This window comes from Typopeltis vanoorti, chromosome 12 (assembly GCF_054136105.1).
Source record: "Typopeltis vanoorti isolate ZY-2024b chromosome 12, IOZ_Tvanoo_1.0, whole genome shotgun sequence".
Classification (NCBI taxonomy): Eukaryota; Metazoa; Arthropoda; class Arachnida; order Uropygi; family Thelyphonidae; genus Typopeltis; species Typopeltis vanoorti.
In genome coordinates, this window is record NC_143560.1 from 77,820,691 (window position 1) to 77,846,471 (window position 25,781).

A 25,781-nucleotide genomic window follows, 5' to 3' on the forward strand; every position below is an offset into this window, starting at 1 on the left:
ACAGTAGCACCTACCTAGTAGAATGTTGGGCTTCCTTTACAGTTATGGGTTTCTTGTCATTGACTCCACTATACCTCGACATGTCTCATGAGATATGATGTATATAGAGCTCAGGGGTGACCAAGTTTCCCAGGCCCATGTCCCACAAGGGATGTTTTTCAGATGTTCGTGAACTCCATGATATTAATAAACATTTTAATTCATAGAAATAATTTTGTTGTAAGGAAAACGGATATGACGAGATCACGACTGTAATGAGCAAAAGGTCATAATGATTTTAATTTTCGCATATTCCCATACAAATATTCATTCTTATAACAAGTGTACTAAACTGATATACTGTGCAAAATTTGGTAATTTTGCAAACTTTCTTAATTGCTTGTGTAGTTCTTGGAACAGAGAGAAATGAAAGAAGCTATTTAGTTTTTATGACCACCAACATCAGATTACTGACGATTTATAATCTGATCTTATCCTCCCCTCACCACTACCTCTCCAGCGTCTCTAGCCTCCGATCAGTCCACGTTAAAAACTAACCCTTTCGTTAGAACAGGCAACTATACATACCAGCTACTGAATTAGAAACTTTTATTAAATACCCTGTTGGATCTCCTTTAGAGCTAATTACAGCATACAAAACTTGTGATTGCATCAACCTCTATAATATACCAAGTGTTCACCAGGCAGTCCTTGCTGGCTCAGACTTTACGAAAGAGCACTTTTTTTTTTCAGATCTATTTTTCAAATATGTCCCATTCTTTCTCAATGGGAGTTCAGATCTAGGCTTTGTGATGACGAGGGAAAATGGTGGAAGTTCCTATCATGCTCACTAAACCATTGCTGAATAATTCTTGCTCAATAGACAGTAGTATTGCCGTCCATGAAAGAGCCGTCACCTGCTGCATAAAATGTGAACATTGCAGGATGGACTTGATTGGCATCAATGTTCAGATATTCCTTTAAGGACACCCGACCTTCCAGAACCGTTCTGTACTAACAGAACATGACCCACATTGATCCCACTTCCAGAACCTTCAGTTGTGTTTACAAGCCACATTGTACATGGGGCTTTCGATTGCAGGCAGAGAGTTTTAAGCTCCCTCGAACGCTCTGCCATCCGCGCGGGTTAGCTTAGTGGCGATGCGCTTCGCAACCATATGCCTGGGGAAGGAGTGTCCTAGGTTCGATTCCCATCGACGACGTGAGGAGCTTAAGGATATTCCTCGGCCATAGCCAAGTTAGCCGGTCTTGAGCATGGACAGCAGGGTTTTTTCGCCAGTTTATCTGGGGTTTTTCATCCCTTGAGCAGGCAAACTGGCCCCGTGAACACACTGATTACAGTCATGAATATTACCCTTAGGGGATGCAACAAGGAGTGACGAACCGGCCACGTTAATTTCGTCGTGAACCCCTCATTAGGGGACCCTACCCGTCCTATAGGGATGGATGAGATCAATCAATCAATCAAATTCTCTGCCTACCCTCAGTACAGAACAAAGTGTACATGTCAGATCTCATGACTTGTTTCCAGTGTCTAGTCACGGTGTTTCTGATACCACTAGACGAACTTTCCGGTTATTCGCAGAAATCAGTTTCTGTATTGGCATGGGGATGCCAATACCTATCCTATTCAGTTTCCTGCATACAGTTCGGTCAGCTATGGAGCAGGAACGAGGAACGGCCTTCATTTAATGCTTTAGTTAACTGCTCCACACAGAAAGTTTTGTTTGTCCATACAAGCTCTCTCAGATAACCCGATCTCAGTCCTGACAAACTATCATAGGACCAAAGGTACTCCTCTTAGATAAGCGATGTGGTTTATTTTTCCATGGTTTAAACATCGGGATATCTCGACTTTTGAGAAACCAGTCAGCTCTGCTGTTATCGGGGCTCCATCTAGATGGACACTCACAATTACCTCTTTATCGAGCTCTGAAAGATTCGTTATGATCAGCACTTTTGGATTACTGACCAGCAGCATTTTTATATTCTTGCCTGGAATATGTGATGACTCACGTGACCACGTATTTTGCACCAATGCTGCGTACGGGAAGTTTACGTATATCTGCATAAAGGTTTCTAATTCAGTGGACGCTATGTATCAAAGGAAGTGTCTCTCATTTTGAGAAAAAACAGAAATTATTATTATTATTATTATTATTATTATTACTTGACACCTCCAGGGAGTCCAAGGACTCATCGAGGGAGGGCACCTACTCCATAATTCTAGGACTCCACCAACTGCAACGAACCGCATCTACATCAACGCCTTATGAGTTAGAAAGTGGTGCAAAAAATTTTGACATGTGTAAAAAGTTTTCTTTTTACTCTTCGATGTTATCGACATTGTGGAAGTATAAAGATGGTTATATATATGCACTGGAAAACAGCATAACTGGGGGGGGGGGGGTATTAGAAAGTGAGAGATTACAAACGGCGATGAAGCATTACTTCAAAGGTTAACGGTACAAAGATATGCTGGAATCTCAATAGACAGTCCGAAATTCAAGAATGATTTACGGGACAGTCAACTGGGCGACGCCGACTAGACGATGAACTGGACGATGGACCAAATGGGCGCCGAACATCTGGGCGACAAAATAATAGATCAAATATTCAATGCTATTCTATTGATCTACTACCCGGTAAATTTAAATTTTTTTTTTTTTTGAGAAACGAGTTAAAAGAACGGTATAAACATAAAATTTGAAAAATCTCGCTTATAATTTAAAAATAAAATAAAAAAATCGCTTATAATTAAGTTTATTTTTTATTGTGTAAAATTATGAAATGGTATAGAAATTATATTGAAATTTCCCATGCAAAAAATGAGTCAGCTAGTTAATAAATATTTTCGTTTATATCATAAAGACAATATTAATTTTTGGTCGTGAAATTTATGCAATGTAGAGCCAAAGCAGGAACGAATTATTTGTGGATGGCACATTTTTACTTTCTCCCCCTATTTTTGCTCAAATTTTTGTTATTTTGGCTAGAAAGGATGGAGGTACTGTTTTCCCCCTGTTTTATATTGTTTACTACCTAATGATACTTGAAACATACACAAAATTATTTTATATGATATGAAATGTGGCCATTACTTGATCCCGAAAATATAAATATTGATGAAATTGCTATTCATCAAGCTTTACGCATAGTATTTCTGCAAGCTAACATAAATGGTTGCTTTTTTCATCTCGTACAAAATCTTCGTAAGCATTTTGCTTCATGCAAACTTTTAACCAAATACAATACTGATGCGCAATCCGCTTTAAATTCAAAAATGATCACTTCACGTGCTTTCGTTCCAGAACAATATATTATTTACGCTATTTTTGAACTTGAGAATCATTTATCCAATGAACTTTTAATTAATTTCAGAATGGTTTACGAATAGAATGGTTTACGAATTTAAAAAAAACTATATTTTTTCTTTATTTTAATATTGTGCAATTATACCTTTTCACTTTTAAATCATTTTCGTACCACTCTTTTTAACCATCTCTTTCTTAAATAATCCTACAAATTTCGATATCTGATATAATTCTTCGAAAACAAATTCTTCGAAAGTAAGTTTTTCGAATGATCAGTTCTTCGAAAAAAATAATTTTTTTTTAATTTAAAGAAAATTAGAACACAGGAGGCAAATTCACGCAGGTAAGCTTAGGTCAGATTAGTTCGTTAGGTCTGGATTATTATTATTATTTTTTTTCAATTATGTGGAAATAACTCATAACTCATAGTTCATAACTTAACTCATACCTCATAAGTCTTCACCACATTTATATATATTTTATCAATATTTACAAAAAAAAAAAAAAATTCTTCAAATCGGATCCCTACTCTGTCGCCCACTTGGCTATCGCCGAGTTGACCATCGTCTAGTTGTCGCGTATCCAAAAGTGTAAAATCTGGAAGGGGAGGACGAGGCTTACCTCCTTGGGTACGCGACAACTGGGCGATGGTCAACTCGGCGATAGCCAAGTGGGCGACGGTTACTTTTTATCTTCATTACGGTTTTCTAATATACAGTATCTTAAAATAAACACATTGTACCCCACTCTGTGCAGATTTGGTTACAATTCATTGATAAATTAAAATATTATTATTATTATTCGTGATACCTCCAAGGAGTCAGAAGACTCATCGCGGGAGGACACCTACTATACAACTGTCTACACCGAACCTCTACTACCAAGTATTAAAGTTATCCTACGATTAATTTCATTAGACGAATTAAGATGAGCACTGATGTGCCATACGCTCTCAAAACTTTGATACATCGATAAAAATGCAATCATACATTCAAATTGACGTGAATTTCATAGCGCAGGTTGCATGAGCACAAGACAGCACACTCAAGCGAAATGGGCACGCGACGCCACTGATACAACCATAGATAGATACATACATACATACACTACTAATAAAATTGTTCGGACACTGTTGTTATTTGAAGTTAAGAAGCAGTCCGGTGTTTTAATAACATAAAAATCATTGGTATGGCAGAACGACGTCAGCTCAGTGACTTGCAGTGTGGTGTAATCTTGGGCTGTCATATCGGTAGCATGTATATACGTGCCATTGCAACTCAACTGGAGCATCCAAAATCAACGTTTGGTGATGTGATCACCAAATGGAGATCGCATCACCAAATGCAGACGTTCTGGTATCAGTAATGTAAGAAAATTCCCAGGGCAGCCACCGAAAATGACTGACAGGAACAGAACAGTGTTAAAACGGGTGGCATGCAAAATCCGGCTACAGTCGGCACAAACCATCCGTGATGAGTTCCAGTGCGCTAATAACACCATGGTGAGAACTAATACTGTTCGAAAAGAACTCCATGGAAAAGCATTGACACACAAACCAAACATCACAACAACGAACAATGCGGATCATCTGGCCTGGTGCAAACAGCATGTGAAGTGGATAATTGACCAGTGGAAAACGGTACCCTGCAGCGACGAATCACGGTTCAATTTTTTCAGTCTGATGGCAGAGTGTGGGCAAGGAGCCAGAATAGTGAACGATTGTAACCACCTTTGGTGGAAGATTAATGATGTGAGGTGCATTCAGCTGGTTTGGAGTGGCCCCACTGGTTGTTGTCCTTAATTCCATGAAGGTAGCTCAGCATCTTGATATTCCAGATAATGAGGTGCTGTCTACACTGTGGAGTTTTTATGGAACCGATCCATCTTGTGATCAAAACGACAATACCCACGCCAAAAAACTGCAACTGCTATAGAAAGGTATGAAGAGAGATGGATGCTAAATGACTGCCCTGACCTGTGCAGTGTCCTGACTGCAACCTCGTCCATGTGGGGCACTTGTTTGTGGTGGAGAGGACCAGAGTCTTTTCACTGTCCTTTTTTCCAGACCACCATCACTGGGATCTAACGCCCTGTGGCCGTGTGGTGAGACCCGTGGACATCCGGAAAGGGGGGGGATTCTGGTAGTCTTGCACTACTTTGGCCCCTGTTTCGACAAGACAGGCAGTCCTGGATGGCTCAGCCAGAATCAATTTGCTAGAAGTCTCTTCCTCCCATCGTCCGGAGTCGGGATCCTAGGCTTGCTGTAGTGCCAGTATGGCGTCCGGGTAGCCCTGGCATTCCGCTCCTGAGCACAGTCATTGCTTGCCAGCAGTGGGCATGCATAGTGGGTGGGAAGTCTGGCACTGAAAAACTGCCTGCCGTGGTTCTACTACCTGTGCTCGATGTGGTAGTAAAGAGCATGATAACAAATCTTGCTGTGCAAAAAAAGCTAAATGTTTCAACTCTCAGGGAGATTTTCCAGCTTACTCTCGTGCATATCAGAAATGGAAAGATGAGAAAGAAATACAAAGAATGAAAACAGAGCAAAACATAACATAGCAGGATGCAAAAAGAAAGCTAGCCACTATCACACCTGCTCTGAGATCCTTTTATGCTGAGAAGGTAACAATTAAGAAAATGACAGTAGTAACTCAAACTTGTGTGTCTATTCCACCATCTGATAATTTCACCATACCTACACCTTATGATCACAAGTACTTTTCTGTTGAGCGCATCAATCACATGACCTATGGCCTTACTCCAGAGGCAACTTCAAAAATGATCCCGCTCGATGAAAACCCACTTGTCAAAAAATTATGGCAGAGATATCACTTAAAGATAAACCACCAGATACTCCCACAGAAAAAATGGATACTTCAGAACCCAGTGAAAGTAAACTAAACTTACCAACTGACCCTAACACATCAGACGTATTGAATACTCTACCAGAGGCAGAGATGGACACTGGCCGTCCATGCTTCCCCAAAACAATTGATAAATATAAATATGACAAAGGTAAGCCCTCAACCTCCCAAAAACCAGACAGGTCTATAAAGCCAAAACAATAGGAAAATTTCGTACAATGGAACTATCGTGGATTTCGCCAGAATATCGATGATATCAAGATTTTGTTGCAGAAACACAAACCTTTCTGTTTCTGTCTACAGGAAACGTACTTAACAGTGACGAATTCTCCATGCTTGCTGCACAAGCTCATTAAATCTCGTCGCGACGGGAGGAATCTTTATCTGGTCGATTTCAATCGATGGTGAGTTAGCCGATCTCATACGGAGGTAGTAGGGTTTTTTCTCCCGGAAACTCGGGTTTTTCATCCCGCATACATACAAATCGGCCCTTCAGAACACACGCAATTTACAGACAAAAATTACTAGTTGTGGTGGTGTTGGAGGTGGGCGGTAGATGGCGTTGATTCGTAGTAGAGGTAAGGTGTAGAGATAGTTGAAGATGTCCTCCCGCGATGAGTCTTCGGACTCCTTGGAGGTATCAGGAATAATAATAATAATAATAAATGAGAAAGAAGTAATATTTATTTGTTAATAAATGCATGCATTTATAAGCATTCCATTTAGGCTTTTATTTTTGTAGACAGAAGACGTCTTTAGCTTGCGCGGCAATAATTGAGCTTTACTTTGTTTATCGAAGACCGATGCTTGCTCGTCTAGTCAAAGCTACCTTGGCTTGCTCGGTTGTAGGCGCTTCCAGGTCCTCGCTGCAATACTCTGATTTCATGCGCGCGCATAACTATTTCCGTTCCCTTCAAGTCGTCTTAAACACAAGTCCATATTCAGTCAAAGAAGGTCTAGTCAGTGAGCTTCTGCCAGCTTTTACAAGTGTGCATGTTGTTTGGGAAAATTAAGTTACAACCAACTTTTTATGACGGTGTTATTGACCAGATCATAAAGAACCATAGGGTAGAATTTGTATTCAAGTACCTAAATTGAAAGAGAATATCATTTGTAAAATAAATGTACATAAATTTCTAAATACAGTATAGTTTTAAATGGTCAGTAATTCATTATTCCACTAATCAGACTTCAATCACACCTCTCACTCCCTGAATGATAATAACAGCAAGCGTGAATTTCAAGACTAACATTTTCCCCTGGACCCTACCTTTAGGAATTTCACTGTTGTATGCAAGGAATGAACTGGAGGTAGTCCTGCTCATTGAGTAGCTATCCTAGTGGGCAGTCGTATTCTTCTCCATCAGGTCCAACTTAATACTTCTCTGGAAGCAGTAGCGATTCGCTTCTCCGTGGGATTTATTACAGTATGTTCAATTTATTTACCACCAACTGCAGAGTTAAATGAAATTGATCTTGATAACCCTATCTCGCAACTGCCTGAACCCATACTTTTGATGGGTGACTTTAATGGTCACAACTCTATGGGGTAATGCCAACACTAATAGATGAGGTCGAATCATTGAAAGAATTCTTGATAACCTCTCATTTTTAAATAATAAACTCAATACCTTCTTCCATACATATATCTACCCGTACATATTCTGCAATTGATCCTACAATCTGCTCCCCTTCTATTCTTCCACTTCTCACATGGGATGTTGAAGAGAACATATATGGAAGTGATCACTTTCCTTTTCTCTGCACAATGTCTTCACATGAACCATGTTCACCCACACAGATACCTATATGGAAAATGGACCAGGCTGACAGGCTTTCTCTCATCTTGCAAAATTTAATGGTGATGCCATCAGTCAAACGCCTATCAATGAAGCAGTAAAATATATAACAGAGTACATTGTCCAGGCAGCAACAGCCTCCATCCCCAAAACATCATGTTTCCACTCTATCCAAAGCCTTGATGGAACCCAGGATGTCAGAAAGCCAATAAAGATCAACACAGAGCATGGGATATATTTCGTAGATATCCCACCACATCGAACCTTATAGCTTTCAAGTGTGCTGGAGCCAAAGCACGCTATGTGAGGCGTCAGAGTCAAAACATCATGGATCCAATTTACTACATCAATTAATCAAATGACAAGTCCAAAAATTGTATGGGATAAAATCCAGAAAATGGAAGGCAGATATAGAACACATTGTTTGTTTACCTTAGATAGGGTTGTCAGACGTCCCGATTTTAAGCCTCCAATCCCGATTTCCCGAATAGACCTTCAAAATATTGGAAAGCTTTCGCCAAACTGAAGAAATTTTTAACGGTCTACAGAATTTTTAGCAGTGTATTTGTGTATATTATGATTTAACCGTGCTCCTGTCTCGTTTCGTGATGATGTATGGAGGGACTTGCGGTGATCACGTTGTTCATTTTATTCCATTAGCTCCGATGGAATAAAATTTGATCCAGTAATCACAAGGATCAAAACATTTTTCCAATCATGATTCAGTATTTTTCTAAGACCGACATAAACTTAAAATCATTGAAATCGAGCAATTTAAAAGGGGAGACATCAGATATGGTGGCCAATTTTGAAGGATTTGAAAATCGATACCAAAAAATATGCATCGGATTTGGCAGCGACAGTGCAAATGTTAATTTTGGGAGCCGAGAAAGAAAAGGTACTAATAACGTGTACACTAAACTAAAAACAGAAATTGGAGCAGACATAGAAGGATTGGATGTCCAGCCCACATATTACACAATACATTACAAACCGCGGCAGACCAATTATCTTGCGATGTTGAACAGATTATTTTAAAACTATTTAATTATTTTGCTATATACACATAAGGACAGATCGCTGCTACCTGTTATCGAGCGAACTATAAAATTATTTGCTCTTAAATCTTTTTTCTTGTCAGAAGAAAAAAGCATTAGACTTGACTAGATTTTTTAAAAACCATCTTAGTGAAGCCTATCTTTATTTCCCAACATAGCCAATGTAGTAATATTCATTTTCAAATATAAAAAATTTAAGGAAGAAAAAAAAGTCGATTATAGAAGTTTCAGAGGTTATAAAATCTAGTGTCAAAACAGCATTAGAAAAGTTAAATAATAATTTTGTACCATTTCAAGTTAAAACAATAATAAAAAAGATATGAAGAAAGTGGATTAATTAAAAAAAAATCATTGAATTTCACGAAGAAATAAAAAAAAATTATGAAACCATGAGTGAATATTTAAAACAGTGGACAATACCATTTGAAAAATATTTAGTGTTTTCATGGATGACTGGAAGAAATTCAAAAGTGTTAAGATGTTGAAAAAAGTTTTGAATATTTGAAGACAAAAAATATTGATATAAATGGCACATACTTATTTAATCAAATCACCACATTGAAAACCATATTAGAGGAAGAATTAAAATCTTCAGAGTGGAATATAAAAATAGATTCAGAAAAATAGGCATTTATATTTTCAAAAATGGAAATGGAATTTCCGGAGCAATATAAAGATTTGTATAATATATGTGAATATGTTTTTTCTATACCTGGTTACAATGGTAGTGGAAAGAATATTTTCCTTAATGGAAATCCAGTGGATGGAGGATAGAAATAGCCTTTCAGTAAATATTGTTGAAACTATTCTTCAATGTCTCGAAAACTATGATTTTAATTGTCTTCAAATGCATGATTATTTACTGAATAACAAGCTCTATTGAAAATGGCCAAATCTAGTGATAAGTTCAAAAAGGAGTAATATTTTAATTAAAACAAAGTATAACTAATATTAGTTTCATGATTTTTAAATAGTTAAAATAAGCCCATGGTATTATTTCTTATAGTTATAATTTTAAAGTTGTTTCTTTTCTTTAAATTTTGTGTTTGCGACTTGATTCAAGTATCAAGTCAAGTAACTTGAATATTTAATATTTCATATTTATCACTGATTTTTTTTTTAGTTGAATTGTAGAATCTTTATAAAACAAAGAATGTTTTGTCTCTGTGATTTTTTTTTCTTTCTTTCTAGTTCAGTTGTATTATCTTTATAAAATAAAGAATCTCGTGACAGTGATATTTGTAGTTCATTTGTAGAAAGACGATGTGTTTTTTTTTTTTGGTTATCAAAATTTTGGTGATCCGGTCCTGTGTCCCTGTTTGACAACCCTACCTTAGACTATAATGGAAGTGTTATTGCTGATCCCAAAGTCATTGCAGACACTCTGGGAGAAAATTTTGCCAGAATCTCAGCAACAGCCTCATATTCTCCTGAATTTTTAATTCTGAAAGAACAGCAAGAGAAACAAAGGCTAAATTTTCTACCAATGTTCTTGAGCCACACAATCAGCCATTTGTTAAGGAGGAACTAAAAAAAAGCTATCCTACTATCTCACCCTAGTGCACTAGGGCCTGATGACATCCATTTCTGAAGCAAGAACACCTTCAGTTTTTTTTTTTGACATGGAAAAAGCTTATGACACAGCCTGGAGATATGGCATATTAAAAGACTTCTATAACCTGGGTCTTAAAGGACACCTTCCTGTATTTATTGAAAACTTTCTTTCCAGGCGAATTTTTCAAGTAAGCGTGGGAAATGCGCTATCTCGATCATATAATCAAGAACAGGGTGTTCCCCAAGGCTTTGTCTTAAGTGTGACACTTTTCGCTGTTAAAATTAACTCAATCACCGAACAGCTTCCTCCCACTATATAGACAATCTCTATATGTTGATGACTTCACAACTTACTGCCACTCCTGTAAAATGAGGGTAATTGAAAGACAACTTCAGCAAGAATAGATCATGTTTCTCTGTGGGCTCTTAATAATGGGTTTAGGTTTTCAACAGAAAAATGTGTGTACACTTCTGTCGAAAACACACTCTTCACCCAGATCCTGAATTAAGAATGGGACACACTATTATTCCAGTAGCTACAGAAGCCAAGTTCTTGGGACTGATCTTTCACAGTAAACTTACATTTCTAGCACACATTCGTCAACTAAGAGAAAAGTGCAAGAGAGTGTTGAACCTTCTTCGCATCTATCCTCTACTGAGTGAGGTGCTAATTGAGCTTCATTGCTCCATCTTTATCGTGCACTTATACGTTCAAAGCTGGATTATGGGTCTCAAGTCTATGGTTCTGCAACACAGAGTAACCTGCGATTGTTGGATTCCATCCATCATCAGGGTATACGGATAGCTACTGGTGCCTTTTGCAGATCACCCACTCAGAGTCTTGATGTTGAAGCAAATGAACCAGCTCTATTACTTCGACTGAAACAGTTGTCTCTTAATTATGCCGTAAAGATAAAGTCTCTCCCAGATCATCCTACATGGACTAGTCTTTTTTTCTGTACTGGGAAGCTCAATACCACACTTCAAACTGCCATACGTCGTTTTGGTATGCATGTTAAAGAGACTGTGCAAGCTCTTGGTATAAATGTTGACAACATTGCCTACACTAAACATGACAGCATCCCTCCATGGGAGGTTTGCACACCATCCTGCAACCTCTCACTTTGTCAGCTACAGAAATCTCATACTCCATCATCTGTCTACCTCCAATTGTTTAATGCACACAGAGCAGCACACTCTGCTTTCTTGCCTATCTATACTGATGGTTCAAGAACTAATACCTCTGTTGGCTGTACTTCCTGACATTATCATCTCCAACCAGATCCCACCTGATTGCAGTAATTATACAGCAGAGTTACATGCCATTCAGCTTGCACTTGTTCATATAAAAGAAAACTGCTACCAAAAGTGTATAATTTATACAGACTCATTGAGCTCATTACAGTCCGTCTCCTATCCTATGTATAATCCACATCCAGTACTTTATGAGGTTACACCTGTTTCACAAAATGAAAATCCTTAATTTTGATGTTCAGTTTTGCTGGATTCCCAGCCACATTGGAATTAAGGGAAATGAAGCTGCAGCTGCTAAATCGGCTCAAACTTTCTCCACATACTGTTTAACAGTGCCATACACAGACTACAGACAGTTTATATGATCAAAGCTAATTGCTCAATGACAGGAAACATTAACAAACAAATTATATGACATTAAACCAGAAATTAAGCATTGCATTCTAATCAACAAATATAAAGTGAAGAGAAGAAGTTGTTTGCACTAGGACTATGCATAGGTCACAGTCATCTTACACATTCTCATTTACTGAGAAATAATGAACCTCCCATTCGTGAAAAAAGTAATACACATCTCACTATTTATCATATACTGGTATTGTGCCAGCATTTTGCACAAGAGAGAAATGAAATTTTTGCCTACCTGGCCAGACCATATATATACTCAGGCAGATTGCATGATATTTTTAATTTTTTACAAAGAATTAATTTATACAAACACATTTAACTGTAATCTTGTTTATATGTAAATACTGTATCACTTCAACTTAACTTTTGTATGTATATATATATTACAAAATATGTAGTGTTTTGTGATATATATGTGCAGGAGTTGAGTACTAATGTATATATTATTCATTAATTTAATTTCTGACCAATCATGTATTTTTATAGCCTTGTTCTTGTTATAATTAAATAATTAAACCTTTGTAATTTTGTTAATATGTAAATACCACACAGCTAAACTTAATTTTTATGCATACAGATTGTATAATAATTCCTCTTTAACTATGTATTACTGTAATAACATTTGTTATAATCTTATTGTTGATACTACATTCCTTAGCTTGGTGTTGTACATGCATTTTGTTTATTAACTTGTATTGTCTAATTATGTACTGCCTTAAAAGCTGCAGTAATTTTGTTTGTATGTAGATACTGCATTGCCCAGCTTAACTTTTGTGCATACATATTATTTACTATATATATATATTTTTTTTTGACTAATTATGTATTGCAGTAGGACACCTTGTATATTTGTGTAACCTTCTTGTAATTTTGTTTATATGTAGATACCAGATTGCCAAATTTTATTTTTATGCATGTTATATAATTCCTTTTTGCCTATTTATGTATGGCTGTAAAAGCATCTGTTATAATTTTAACTATGTGTAGATACTGATTCCTTGGCTTGGTGTCTTGTACATGCATTTTGTTTATTTAACTTGTAGTGTTGACAATTTTTGTACTACTGTAACCTTTAACCTTGTGTGTGTTGTTGTGCCCTCTGCAGCAATTCTGTTTCTATGTAGATGCTGCTTTGTGGAACCTAATTTTTGTACAGGCATATTGTTTACAATTTTCTTTAACTGCTTATGTATAGTTGTAACCTTAGTATGGCACATTATGACCTTTGTCGTTTTTGTGCCAAATAAACTATAAACCAAACCTGACTTCAACCCCATCAAACACCTATGGGACGAATTGGAGCAGCAAATGTGGTCCAGAGCAGCACTGAGCCCTCGATCTGTCTCTTGATTCAGTTCCACTTTGATGGAAGAATGGAGACAAATACCACCTGATGTCTCCTGCACATTGGTGAAAAGCTCTACTGAAAGGTGCAGGAGGTGATCAAAGCCAAAGGTGGGCATTACCGATATTAGGGTTTGCCTGCTGGTATCGATTGTAAATTACTGAAGTGTTCCGACAATTATAGTTACATGGTTTACAAGCTGCATACCATATTGATGGAACTATACCACAGGAAGTACGAGGGTGGTCTGAAAAGTTCTCGGCATAACAATGAAAACACAAATTTATAATTTCAAAATGATTTTTATTTTTCAACATAATCTCCCTTAAGACTAATACATTTATTCCAGAGTTGCTCCAGCGCCATTATCCCGTTCCTGTAGTGGTTTTCAGTAAGATCCTAATCTTATGAGCAAAATAACACTCTACAGCTGTAATCACCTCTTGATTTGAAGAAAAACTTTGACCAGCGAGGACGAGTTTTAGTTTTGGGAAGAGAGAAGTCAGAGGGAGCCAAATCTGGGGAATAGGGTGGGTGTTCCAACAATTCATAGTGCAGATCTCTTAATTTTCCCATTGCCAAAACACCTTTGTGGGCAGGTGCATTGTCCTGATGAAAGATGATTTTTTTTCTTCCGCAAACCAGGTCTTTTCTCACGAATATTTTCGTCTAGTCTGGTTAAAAGATTTTATTTATTATATTATCAGAATATTATATTATAAAAATATTATCAGAATATTATTCCTCAGTTATTGTTTTACCCTTTTCAAGATAATTAATAAACAAAATGCCTTCAGCATCCCAAAACACCTTTTCCGCTGATGGAATCGACTTTGTCTTCTTTTGGCGGTGAACAACCAGCTTCTGTCCACTGTTTTGATTCTGGTGTGTAATGTTCAATCCAAGTCTCACCCACAGTAATAAATCGATGCACAAAATCAGTTTTATTCTTGTTAAAATGCTCCAAGCACTGTTCAGAGATTTTCATGGGAGTGCGATTTTGATCTGCTGTGAACAGGCACGGCACCCATCTTGTGCAAAGCTGTTTTATATGCAATTCTTTATGTAAAATATATCCTACACATTCTTTTGAAATGCCTATAGTCTCAGCAATTTCATGCACTTTGCCTCAATGGTCATCCAATACCATATCCTGCATTTGATCAATGATTTCTGGTTTTGTTACACTTTTTGGCATCCTTCAAGTGGATCATCTTCAAGGCTGGTACGGCCACATTTAAACTCAGCAGCCCATTTCTTAATTGTCGGAAACGAAGGAGAAGAGTGCCCATAAACGTTCATGAACTTCTTTTGGTGATAAACCTTCTTTTACAAAGAATTTTATAACTGCACGATATTCAATTTTATCCATTTCAAGGGATACAGACAACACTTTTACTTCAGACAACTGTAAAAAACAAAACTCGATAGAATGACTTGCAATTTCACATGAATGCTTATGACAGATGTACCAACTTAGAAACAAACAAAAAAAAAACCTTGCCGATAGTGTTGCCATATCAGCAATTAGTTAATAAATTAATTATTTACTTATTTTTTTGTGTTCTAATATATATATTTAAAAAATAAACAACATGTACGACGAACACATAAGTCTGTCCACACGTGCATAAAACAAACTACTTGATAGAATGACTTGCAATTTCACATGAATGCTTATGACAGATGTACCAACTTAGAAACAAAAAAAATCTTGCCGATAGTGTTGCCATCTATGGTCGAGTCCGAGAACCTTTCAGAGCACCCTTGTAGATGAAGCTAGAGATTTAGGGATGATGGTAGATAGAGAGTTAAAGTTCGGAGGACATATTGCTAAGTATGCTCAAGTAGCTCATAAGATTAGTTGGCTAGTGAACATAGGAACAAGTAGAGATAAAGAAGTTATTCTGCTTTACATGCCCTTGATACATCGACATCTGTATTACTGTGCTGCATTCTGGTATCCTGGATTTTTTTGGAGATGAGGAAGCAGTGGAGGAGATTCACAGGCAAGCACCTAGGATGTTGAGTGACCCATGGAATGTTCCAAATGAGGTTAGATTGAGGGCATGGATTGCAGAAATTGGTTGGTTGATAAAAGAGATAGAAGAAGGGATATGATAGAAACATTTAAGTTGCTTAAATGGTTTTATATGATTTATGGATGATAAATATTTCAGCACTTTGTTAGAGAGTGCAGAACAAGACGTTATCCCTGGAAGTTGAGTAATGGTGTGGTTAGTCAGATGTCAGGATTATATTTTTTATGTGGAGAGGTGTGAATTTGCAGAGCAGGTTGCCAGAGTCAGGTAAGACAGAATGGGTGGATAGTTTGTCTCCCACGATGAATCTTCGAATCTCGTCAATGTGCCCCTGTACAATAATAAAATACACAGAGTGGCTCATAAGCCACAGTATTTTTTTTATGTTGAGCCTAAACACGAGCGGGTTAATCAACCTATAGTACATTAGTATCGTGAGCGAGTAGTGGGTTGGGAAAGGAGAAGCTTGCTTATATTTGATTTAAAAGCCTGTATATTGCAGTCCATGGGAAACACATAAGGGAGAAAACTGTTCCACAATATATCAGAAGGGATCGAGGAGGAAAATAACTTGTCCTGTGGGTTTCGTGGTAGACTGTGAAGTCTATAAATATTTGCCATGGAAATATTTATAGAATACACATATTGCAGAAACCAAACGCCTAAAGTGGGAGAAATGAGTTAGTAAGAGATAGGTTATTTATCAATCAAATTGCCCCGCTCTGTACTGAGTCAACCATTTTGAGGGTGCTCTTAGGTGTCCCTCCAAACGTGGGGGCAGCATTTAATAGCTGGGCTGAATTGTGGTTTGTATAGGGTTATCAACTTTACAGAGATGAAGTAATAACTTGAGTGAAAGAAAAATCGTAGTTATTTTTTGTTATAATAAAACACACAATCTGGAGATTATTACGCGGGTGTCCAAAACCAAAGGATGAACATTTCTGAAGTTTACAGCCACAAATTCCGACGAATCAGCTTGTGGCCATTTGTATAATCGACGATTTTGAGTAGCGTGTGCGCATTCGATTTTCCGCATCATCCATAAAGGGGTCACATGGTAGCACTCAATAGGATCGAAGGCAAAAGACTATTATTATTATTATTATTATTATGCGACACCTCCAGGGAGCTCAAAGACTCATCGAGGGAGAGTGTGCCAACAGCATCAAACGATTGATCCCCTTCCAACTACTCACCAAACTGCTTAGCGAATTATGTTTGAAGGAAGCTCTTTTATTGAAGGAATAAAGTTGCAAACTTGGATGTCTTGTAATGTCTCAAAGACATCATCTAGGTAATTTCACACATGGAAGAATTATTTTAAAACTTGTAGAAGGCCGTAGAATTAGTGATATTGCCAGAGAGTTTGTAATCTCACATATCGTTGCATCCAGACTTTGGGCAGCATTTCAAGCTAATGGAGCATGTTCCAGACATTTGCTAAGAGGTCACCCACGTTGCACCACGGAGCATGAAGACAGATTTTTGGTTATAACAGCAAAATAATTTTAATTAATCTTTAAGTAAACAAGCACTTAAAGATGAATTAAAAGTTATCAACAATACCTTCCTAAAAATGATTACAGCAAAAATACTATCAACAAAATTCTGTACAAGACCTCACTTAAAACAAAAATAAACTAGACTAGAATAAAACTAACCATTCCATGCATTAAAGTGATATCAGATAAAATAAACAGAATACTACAGAAATGCAACCTTAAAGCCACCTTTAAACCTCCTGCAAAATTAAAGAACTTACTCAACTCATCCAAGAATCCACTCCCTCCAATGGACAACCCTGGGATATACCATACCTGTTGCACCTGTAATTTGCCCTATATATAGGGGAAACAGGATGCACAATTCCTATAAGAAGAAAGGAACATAAACAACACATTAAATATAATAACCATGGTCAAGCTGGCCTTTCTGATCATGTCCTCAACACGTTACATAGAATTGACTGGAAAAGCACCTGATGTTTACATCACACCAAAAGATGGTATGAACATAAATTTAAGGAGGCCAGTGAGATTCTTATCAACCACCTTAATCTTAACAATAATGAGGGTCTAAAAATCCCAAGAATATGGAAGGCACATATTCCATTCATTTAACCTTTCTCCCTAAGAATTAATTATAAATAAGACTATAGATAATCCAGGATCTTAAATCTAATATGACAATTGTCATGTTACATTAGGACATCATTTTTACTGTAATCAAACTATCTATATGAAAGAATATTTCTCTGATGGTGTCTTAAATAGAATATAGCTTTGATGTAGAAATTTTATTTTATTTTCACTAGAGGTCAGGTCATTAGAATAACTTGATCAAATCATTCTCTTTAGCATACTGTGTGAAATGTAATTTAGCTTGTCTCTGTATATACAGGGTGTTCGGGATAAATTTGACATATTTATAATTAATTATATTTTTCCGTAAGTTACATGTATTAACACACACTTCTCTTCATTTAAAAGTTTGGACCCTTCTTCATTCATATACAAGATGTCAGAAAGGATGGATAGCTGGAACCCACCTGAATCATGGAAGATAATAACTTGTATCATGATGATTCGTGCCCGCCATCAAAATAAGGATATTACGACTGCTGCCCAATGCTCCCTGAATACAGTAAAAACAATCAGGCATGAACTAGAGACTTGCAATGGTGACTACGAGGATGTAGCAAGAAGAAAGATCCCTAGCAGACGATCTGATTGCGTTCGTACAGCAGAATTCCTCGCAAATCTGCAGGAACAGGTGTTGAAGAACCCTGGCATTGGAATTCGGGCTTTGTTCGTGGAGTTGCTAACTGTAGTCAAGCCCTGGATAACAAGGGTAGCCAATGGTAGGCCGTATGTATGGCAGCAGGATTCGGCCCCTTGCCACACCTCTGGGAAAAGTCAAAAATGGTTGTCTGAAAATTTCTACGACTTCACCAGTCCAAATGTTTGGCCTCCAAACTCCCCAGACCTTAACCCCATGGATTATTTTGTATGGGGCGCAGTTGAAAAAGACACCAATCGCACTTCCAGTAATACAAAAGCCCAGTTAATGGATAAAATTAAAACAGTTTTTGCGGCCCTTCCCAGGGAGACTGTAGCATCAGCTTGTTCGAGGTTCCGAAGCAGAATTGAAGCTGTGATCGATGCTAATGGTGGTTATTTTGAGTAAATCTTGTTGATAGTATTGTAATTAACTCTGCCTGTAATGTTTTTTTGTCAATTCATTAAATTTAATAGATACAAAGAAGATTTTCTTTTTCCTTACGAAACTGTCAAATTTATCCCGAACACCCTGTATATATATATGTGTGTGTATACTCCAGATGATGACCTTCATATGAAGGTCGAAACATCAGGAAATTAAAACTTATTTATTATTAATAAGTCATTATTTATAATATGGTTGTAGAGTCCATAATTTGTCTAAAATGAATGACTACAGTTAACATGTTCATTGCCAATCAAGCGATATCGTGTGATGTGAGGTCTCACCAAACGGCCGATCACGCGTTATCGCGTGGACGTCACTAACTAAATAAAAAAATTTAAAAAAATTTGGCCACCACACGAAATTCCAATTTTCAGCTTGGCAATGAAAGTGTTAAAGAATGCTATGTGCATGGAATATAAATGCATATTTGTTTAATATATGCATTTTGAATGTATTTTCATGGTATGGTCATAGCTATGATTGTGATAAATATCTATTTATATATATCTATTACTATTTATATATTATAATATTTCAACAGATTCCTCCTAAACTGTTCATATATTAATATTAATACTAAAGTTTTATAAACAAATCTGATAATTTATTTTATCTAATATTTCAATAACCCCCTAATAAAGTTCATATATTAATCCAAGTTTTTATAATGGACATTTGCTCCTTTAATTTGTTATTTAGCATATCATTATTATTTTATGCATTAATGTTAATTCAGTTTTACATGTATTGTCCTGTGGAAGTGATGCATCCATGCAAAGCCATCTGAAAAAAGCTAATTCTAAGTTCAATTCTAGTTGCTGACTAGAGGAACTTTTTTCTGTTTTTCTTCAGCCAGTTCAGTACTTAGTATATCTTCGACATAAGTAGGATTCTTTCTCTTGGAAACTTAGGCGTTTAATCCTACAACTCAAGAAAACTGACTGTAGAACTATTTCAGACAATAACATGGAGTTAAATACTATGAGAGTGTGGCAGTTATCTGCTGCATTCTCATCATCAGATGCCATTTAAAAGCACTGATAGTCTTGGACATGCTATCAATTATTGGTTAACATTGGAGATGGGCTTCCCTTTGGTATCCAAAACTTAGAAGCAATAAAACGGCCTCCCCTATTCCATTTAAAAATGAAATGCATTATTGGATTTAATTCATTTTGAATTTATGAGTTGGATACTGTACTTTTCTTTTTTCCTGATTATTTTTAATTTTATTTATATGACTTTTCAAAACATTATCAGATTAAGTAATTCTTTTTCTTTCTTTTTTTAAATTGCCATGTTTCCTTCAAGGGCTCATTGAAGGAGACCATACATCACTCAAACCAGCTGTCATACTTTTCTTTAAACACACGTCATCCCAATGTACAAAATTTTCACTGCTCTGTATGAGAAACATCTAGCTCTCATCCCTTTTTTTAATCACACACAAAAAGTCCCATGGATGACTCCCCCCCCCCCCCCCCCATCCTACTCTCATCTTCTAAACAATGAAAAATTTATCTACCTATAACATGCTTTTAAAAGTTTATAGGTCTGTAATAACCATACTCTCAATCTGTCCTCATTATTTATCTTCCATTATTCTAGTATCTTTATAACTCTCATTTGTGCATGCTCTATAGATTCTTCTTTTCCCTTTGATCGAGGAGACCTGTTTATACTAGTTGTCCATGTGCAGTCTTATTAAGTCCGTGCAGTTAGCCTAGTGGCTATGCGCTTCGCAACCATATGCCCGGGGAAGGAGTGTCCTGGGTTCGATTCCCGTCACCGATGTGAGGAGCTTAAGGATCTTCCTCAGCCATAGCCAAGTTAGCTGGTCTTGGGCATGGACAGCAGGACTTCATAAACAAAATTAGATCACATGCAACAATGAAGATTTATTAATCAGCTTTGACATAACTGCCCTTTTCACTAATGTACCAATCAATAATACTATTCTTCTCTTACAGAAGATGATGTTGGATTTAATATCCATTTAATTTATATAATTTTTCATTGCCGAAATGAAGCCTTTGGTTCTTTATTTTAGTAAATACTTTATGCACCGACCGAGAGTTCGCTTACAGAAAATACACCTCTCCAACGCTTCGAGTTCCCTAGTACTAAGAGGTTTTGCTCTCTTAGGTTTCTGCCTAGTCTTTGACAAAAACCAATGAGTTTGAAACAGCCTCTCAGACTATTGAAACCCATCAAAATGAACCAGTAAAAGGCAATATACGGGCACTTCTAGCGTTTGTGCTTTTTCTATTAGGTTCGACTAGGGCAACTCATAGTATGGCGGTGGTGTATTCCCACAAGCTCTCTGGTGAATTTTCACAAGAAACGTTTATAGTTTCTATATTCAGCTTTGAAATGATGTTGGATTTAATATCCACTTAATTTATATAATATTTCCACCCAATATCATGGCACTCTTTGCCCACATATTCTGCTCCGGGTATTTCACATGGCAAAATAATTTTTGCCTACAAAAAGTAGGTATGGCCATGAACTCACCACTTTCCCCATCCCCAATAGCCTTTTAAGAGAAGAATTCGAGTAATGAGCACTAGATTAGACCAGCCTAAAGCCCAAAGTCTGGCTCAGATATGTTGATCATATTTTTGTGATTTGACTCCATGGCTGCGAAGCATTAAATACATTCCAAAGCCACCTGAACAAACAACACAAACATATATCATTTTATATATGTAAAAAATATAAAAAATCCAATTCCATCAAGATCGAAAACAACAACAACTCTCTTCCTTTTCTAGACACACTTGTCATGCATCTTTCCTAGGAGTCATCAGCATCCTAACACATAGCCCTAACAATTTGCTCCAATGAACAAGCTCTGAATGAAGAATTTGAAATTATTAACCAAACATTTGTAAAAAATGGCTACAATAAAAAAAAAGCGGTTCACAAGATCCTCCAAAAAAGAAAAATGTCCCTTACATTAGGGGAATTTTGGAAAAAAAAAAACAGATAGAACACTACTTAAATACAATATTAAGACAACCTTCAAACCTCAGGCAAAATTAAGAAATCTGCTTAGCTCTTCCATACCTTGCCCACCCAAGTGTTTACAACATTAAATGTACCTGTAACCTACCTTATATAGGGGAAACAGGATGCTCCATTCCAATTAGAAAAGATGAATACAAATGGCACATTAAGTACCTCCACTATGGTAAAACAGGCCTATCAGACCAAGCACTCCAAACGTCACAGAACTGACTGGAAAGGCACCAAGTCCTTACACTGCAACAAAACCTGGTTTGAAAGAAAATTCAAAGAAGCTTGAGAAATGCTGTAACATCATCCAAATCTGAACAAAAATTGATTAATTATTCTAAGAATTTGGAGGACCCATCTTCAACCTGTATAGCATCTAGAACAACCTCAAATAAAAGAATAACTTAATATGAGAGGACTTGAGAAATTATTTAATGTAGTTCTGATTTTTTTTTTTTTTCACCAGAGGTTAGGCTAGGGCAAATGATTAACAAACATTTAGATTCATTTTACTTTTGTATAGTGAAGTGTCATGTCATGTAGCTTACCTGTACATATGTATGTTTTCCTGATGATGACTTGAATATCAGAGGTTGAATGTTACTTTCTTAATGATAAGTAATTATTCTAACGTGTGTTGTGTCTCCGTAAATTCATCACTATGAAATCTGAGAATATGACCTCTTTCCACTTCTCAACAGTCCAATCTGTATATAGTTTTGCTCACTGGAGCCTCTTTTTCTGCACAACCTTTGTCAACAGTTTTTTTTTTGGTCTGTGGGCAGTCCTCCCTGCTTCCAACAATCTTCAACGGACTGTCATATCAGAAACATTAATCCCACTAGCTGCTAAGTCTATTTAAATCTATAGCAGACAATCTTGGATTAATTTATCCTTTCCTAACTAGTTAGGAAAGAATAAATTTCCTTTCTAGTGCAGTTTTCTTTTTTTTGCTCACATTTTCCTTTTCTGCCAGGAGAAAAAGGTACATGTCTCCCTAAACCTCTTTAAAATTGCATTAACTGTACCCAAACCAACACCACATTCATTGGCAATTTGTCTTTGAGTCATGGATGTGTGCTCAGAAAGAGTACATATTTTTGAATGCTTTCTTGGAGATGTATCCATTTTATAGGTACTCAAAAGGAATAAAACACTACGAATGTCAACTTGTTTACATTCATATTAAAAATGAACAACACTATTTATAAACATCGTAGAGACAATTAAAACATGCAACACTCAACCAAAATAGTGACCTATAACCAAAACCAAAAATAGTAAACTGAAACAAAAACCAACTAAAAACTTCATTAAAATTCGGTTTGTTTGGATTAATTTGTTTGCTACTGTATTTATTGTGCAGGTCTTTCAAGGTTGTTAAAGTTACCAGCAACATTACTAATTCCACACATGTTCTAATGGCACAACACAGGTAAGACTCGATTGCTGCTAAACAAGTTTTTGACAATATAAGCCTTAGAATAAAGTGAAACATGAACTGTACTCAATGGTTTTAAAAAAGTAAGATTGTCTTCTTATAATCTTGCTGTTTACAAGAGAACTTTCTTGTAAGAGATGAAAACGTGAACATGTTGTGTATATTTTAAAAGATACTATACAGGATACTTGAGTAAATGAAATACTGCATTGAACAAATTATGTGCATATTATTATGAAGTATATCTCACATACTGAAAATATGAATATTTAATACATCTCTAATTAGCATTAGAAAATACACAAATGTTTTGTTTTAGCAGAGAATCTACAAACAATACATAATCACTTTTATATGCCTTGCATGTTATCAAAGTGCCTTTTGTATTTAAAAAATTTTAAATATGATCTTTTAAGTGTAGAAAACACAGCCTAAAAGATTTTCCCCAGAAAAAGAAACTTCTCTAACAATTCTGTGTTTTAAAGTGGAATTATTTAAATCTTCTATAGTAGAATAAGAACATTATCTGCTTACATTTGATTACAAATCTTGATGTTTGGTACTTTTGAACTTTGCATAACTACATTATGAAAATATTTCAAGTGATTTTTTATATTTGGAAAAATTCCATCATCTAGTATGAAATATTAAATAACATATGCATACATGAATGCACACACAAGTATGGTATAAAAAATTTACAGAAAGCTTGTTGATGACAAAGGCATTTTTAAGCATACAAGCTAAAGAGAGAACAATTTATCTAGCAGCATCCTTGAATAAATTTAAAAATACAGTCTTTAATGAGCTAATTTACTCCAAGACAGAAACAACAGGAAATCTATAAGAATAAATCTTCACAGTAGCTTGTCAAGCTGCTCATACTCTGACTTTTTATAGTTTTGCTAGAACCACTAAATGTGTGCAGATGGAATTAAAGAAGAGTCACAACCATTATTTGCTATTCTATTGTATTTCACTTACCTAACACTATATTAAACTTGGTATCCAATTTATTAAAAATGAAAAGAAAACATATTACTCAAGTTCAGTACAATTTCAATAACAACTACAACTGATGTGAAAACAAATAAAAATCACACTGATGTGAAATGATATAGTTCATCACTTTCTTAATGAAAAATAAATCCTTCTAAGAAGAACCACTGATAACAATATCAGTAGCTAAATCTATAATCTATGTTCCTTTATATTTTTTCATTTTTTTTAGTTCATTGAAAAAACATTCATGATTCTAAATGAATAATCTAAACAACACAAACTTCAACACACATATTATAAAAATACATAATTGATTTTGAACAAAACATATAAGCACTGAAGCAATGTGTTTATGAACTTATTTTACTTGTTTCACTTTATTGCATTTTAATGCTATTAAGTGAAATAAGTAAAATAAGTTCATAAACACACCATTTCTGTACTTATGTTTATTTGAAATTAAGTTATGTTCAGATTTTTTGCTATGATATATAAACAGACTATTAACAATACAAAGGGTGGGGGGGAGAACTAGCAACATGAATGTTATATTACTACCTAATGTACTGAAACACTTAAGCATTAACTTTATATTAACAACAATTAACAGAGAGTAATCATTTCAATGTAAAGAGCAGATAAATAAAATTACACAACATGATAAATTAACTAATAAACTATATTCCGTGACATTATCTGCATCAAATAAAACAATATATATTAGGAACAAATTTCTGGCATGTCGTTTCATTATCACAGCCATCCTTATTTTTATTTATTATTATTTTATTTTTCTTTGTTCAAAGTATTTCTGAAACCTGTTAATGCATTTCTTTATATTAACAAGTGGAAAACTTTTTCTGAGGAATGGTCATAAATTATTTTTAAATTGTAATTATCTGCTTGGATGCTCACAAAATTTTGACGGACGACGGGCTTGCTTATGTTTGTCTTGAACCATTTGAAAATGTATGAGAAGATCGTTAAAGCTGACTGACTGAGGAGGAGGCCTATTGTCTTGTACATTAGAAAACCTACAAAAATTAAATTAAATTAAAAAAAAAACTATATATATTTGTATAATTTAGGAATATAGATTTGAAAAAATAAAGTAAACTTTCCAAATTCCTTGGGAGGGGGAGAAATCTTTCATTCCAGAGACTGCTCAACTGTGAAATATTTATTCCAGAAAATGTTAATGGCATCATGGATTTTCCTTTGTTATAACATGAGTTTGAGCAATATCTGCTATTTAAATGAGACAGTTTACTTCCAGAGCTAATTCCAAAAAGTGAATGAAATTCCTATAAACAGTTGCTTAAACAATAATATTTCAATAATTCACAGTAACTTTATATTTTATTTTATTTTTTTTAAGTGATTCCCACAAATGAAAGGCTATAAACCTATAGCACATCAACACCATGGATGGACTAATTTTTTTGTTA

The 25,781-nt window shown here is 35.8% G+C and overlaps 1 protein-coding gene across 2 annotated transcripts in view; it reads right to left on the minus strand.

The window, feature by feature from the left end:
- Positions 1 to 23,585: 23,585 nt before the first annotated feature.
- The window catches only part of LOC150100911 (protein VAC14 homolog), a 315,351-nt gene continuing 313,155 nt past the window's right edge, over positions 23,586 to 25,781 (minus strand). The window contains exon 16 of one of the 2 annotated variants that reach the window (XM_090401162.1): positions 23,586 to 25,367. In XM_090401162.1, the coding sequence (XP_090257288.1) occupies positions 25,229 to 25,367 (139 nt within the window). In that variant the 3' untranslated portion in view covers positions 23,586 to 25,228. The remainder of the gene's footprint in view (positions 25,368 to 25,781) is intronic. The other variant, XR_016549127.1, reaches the window with a different exon arrangement.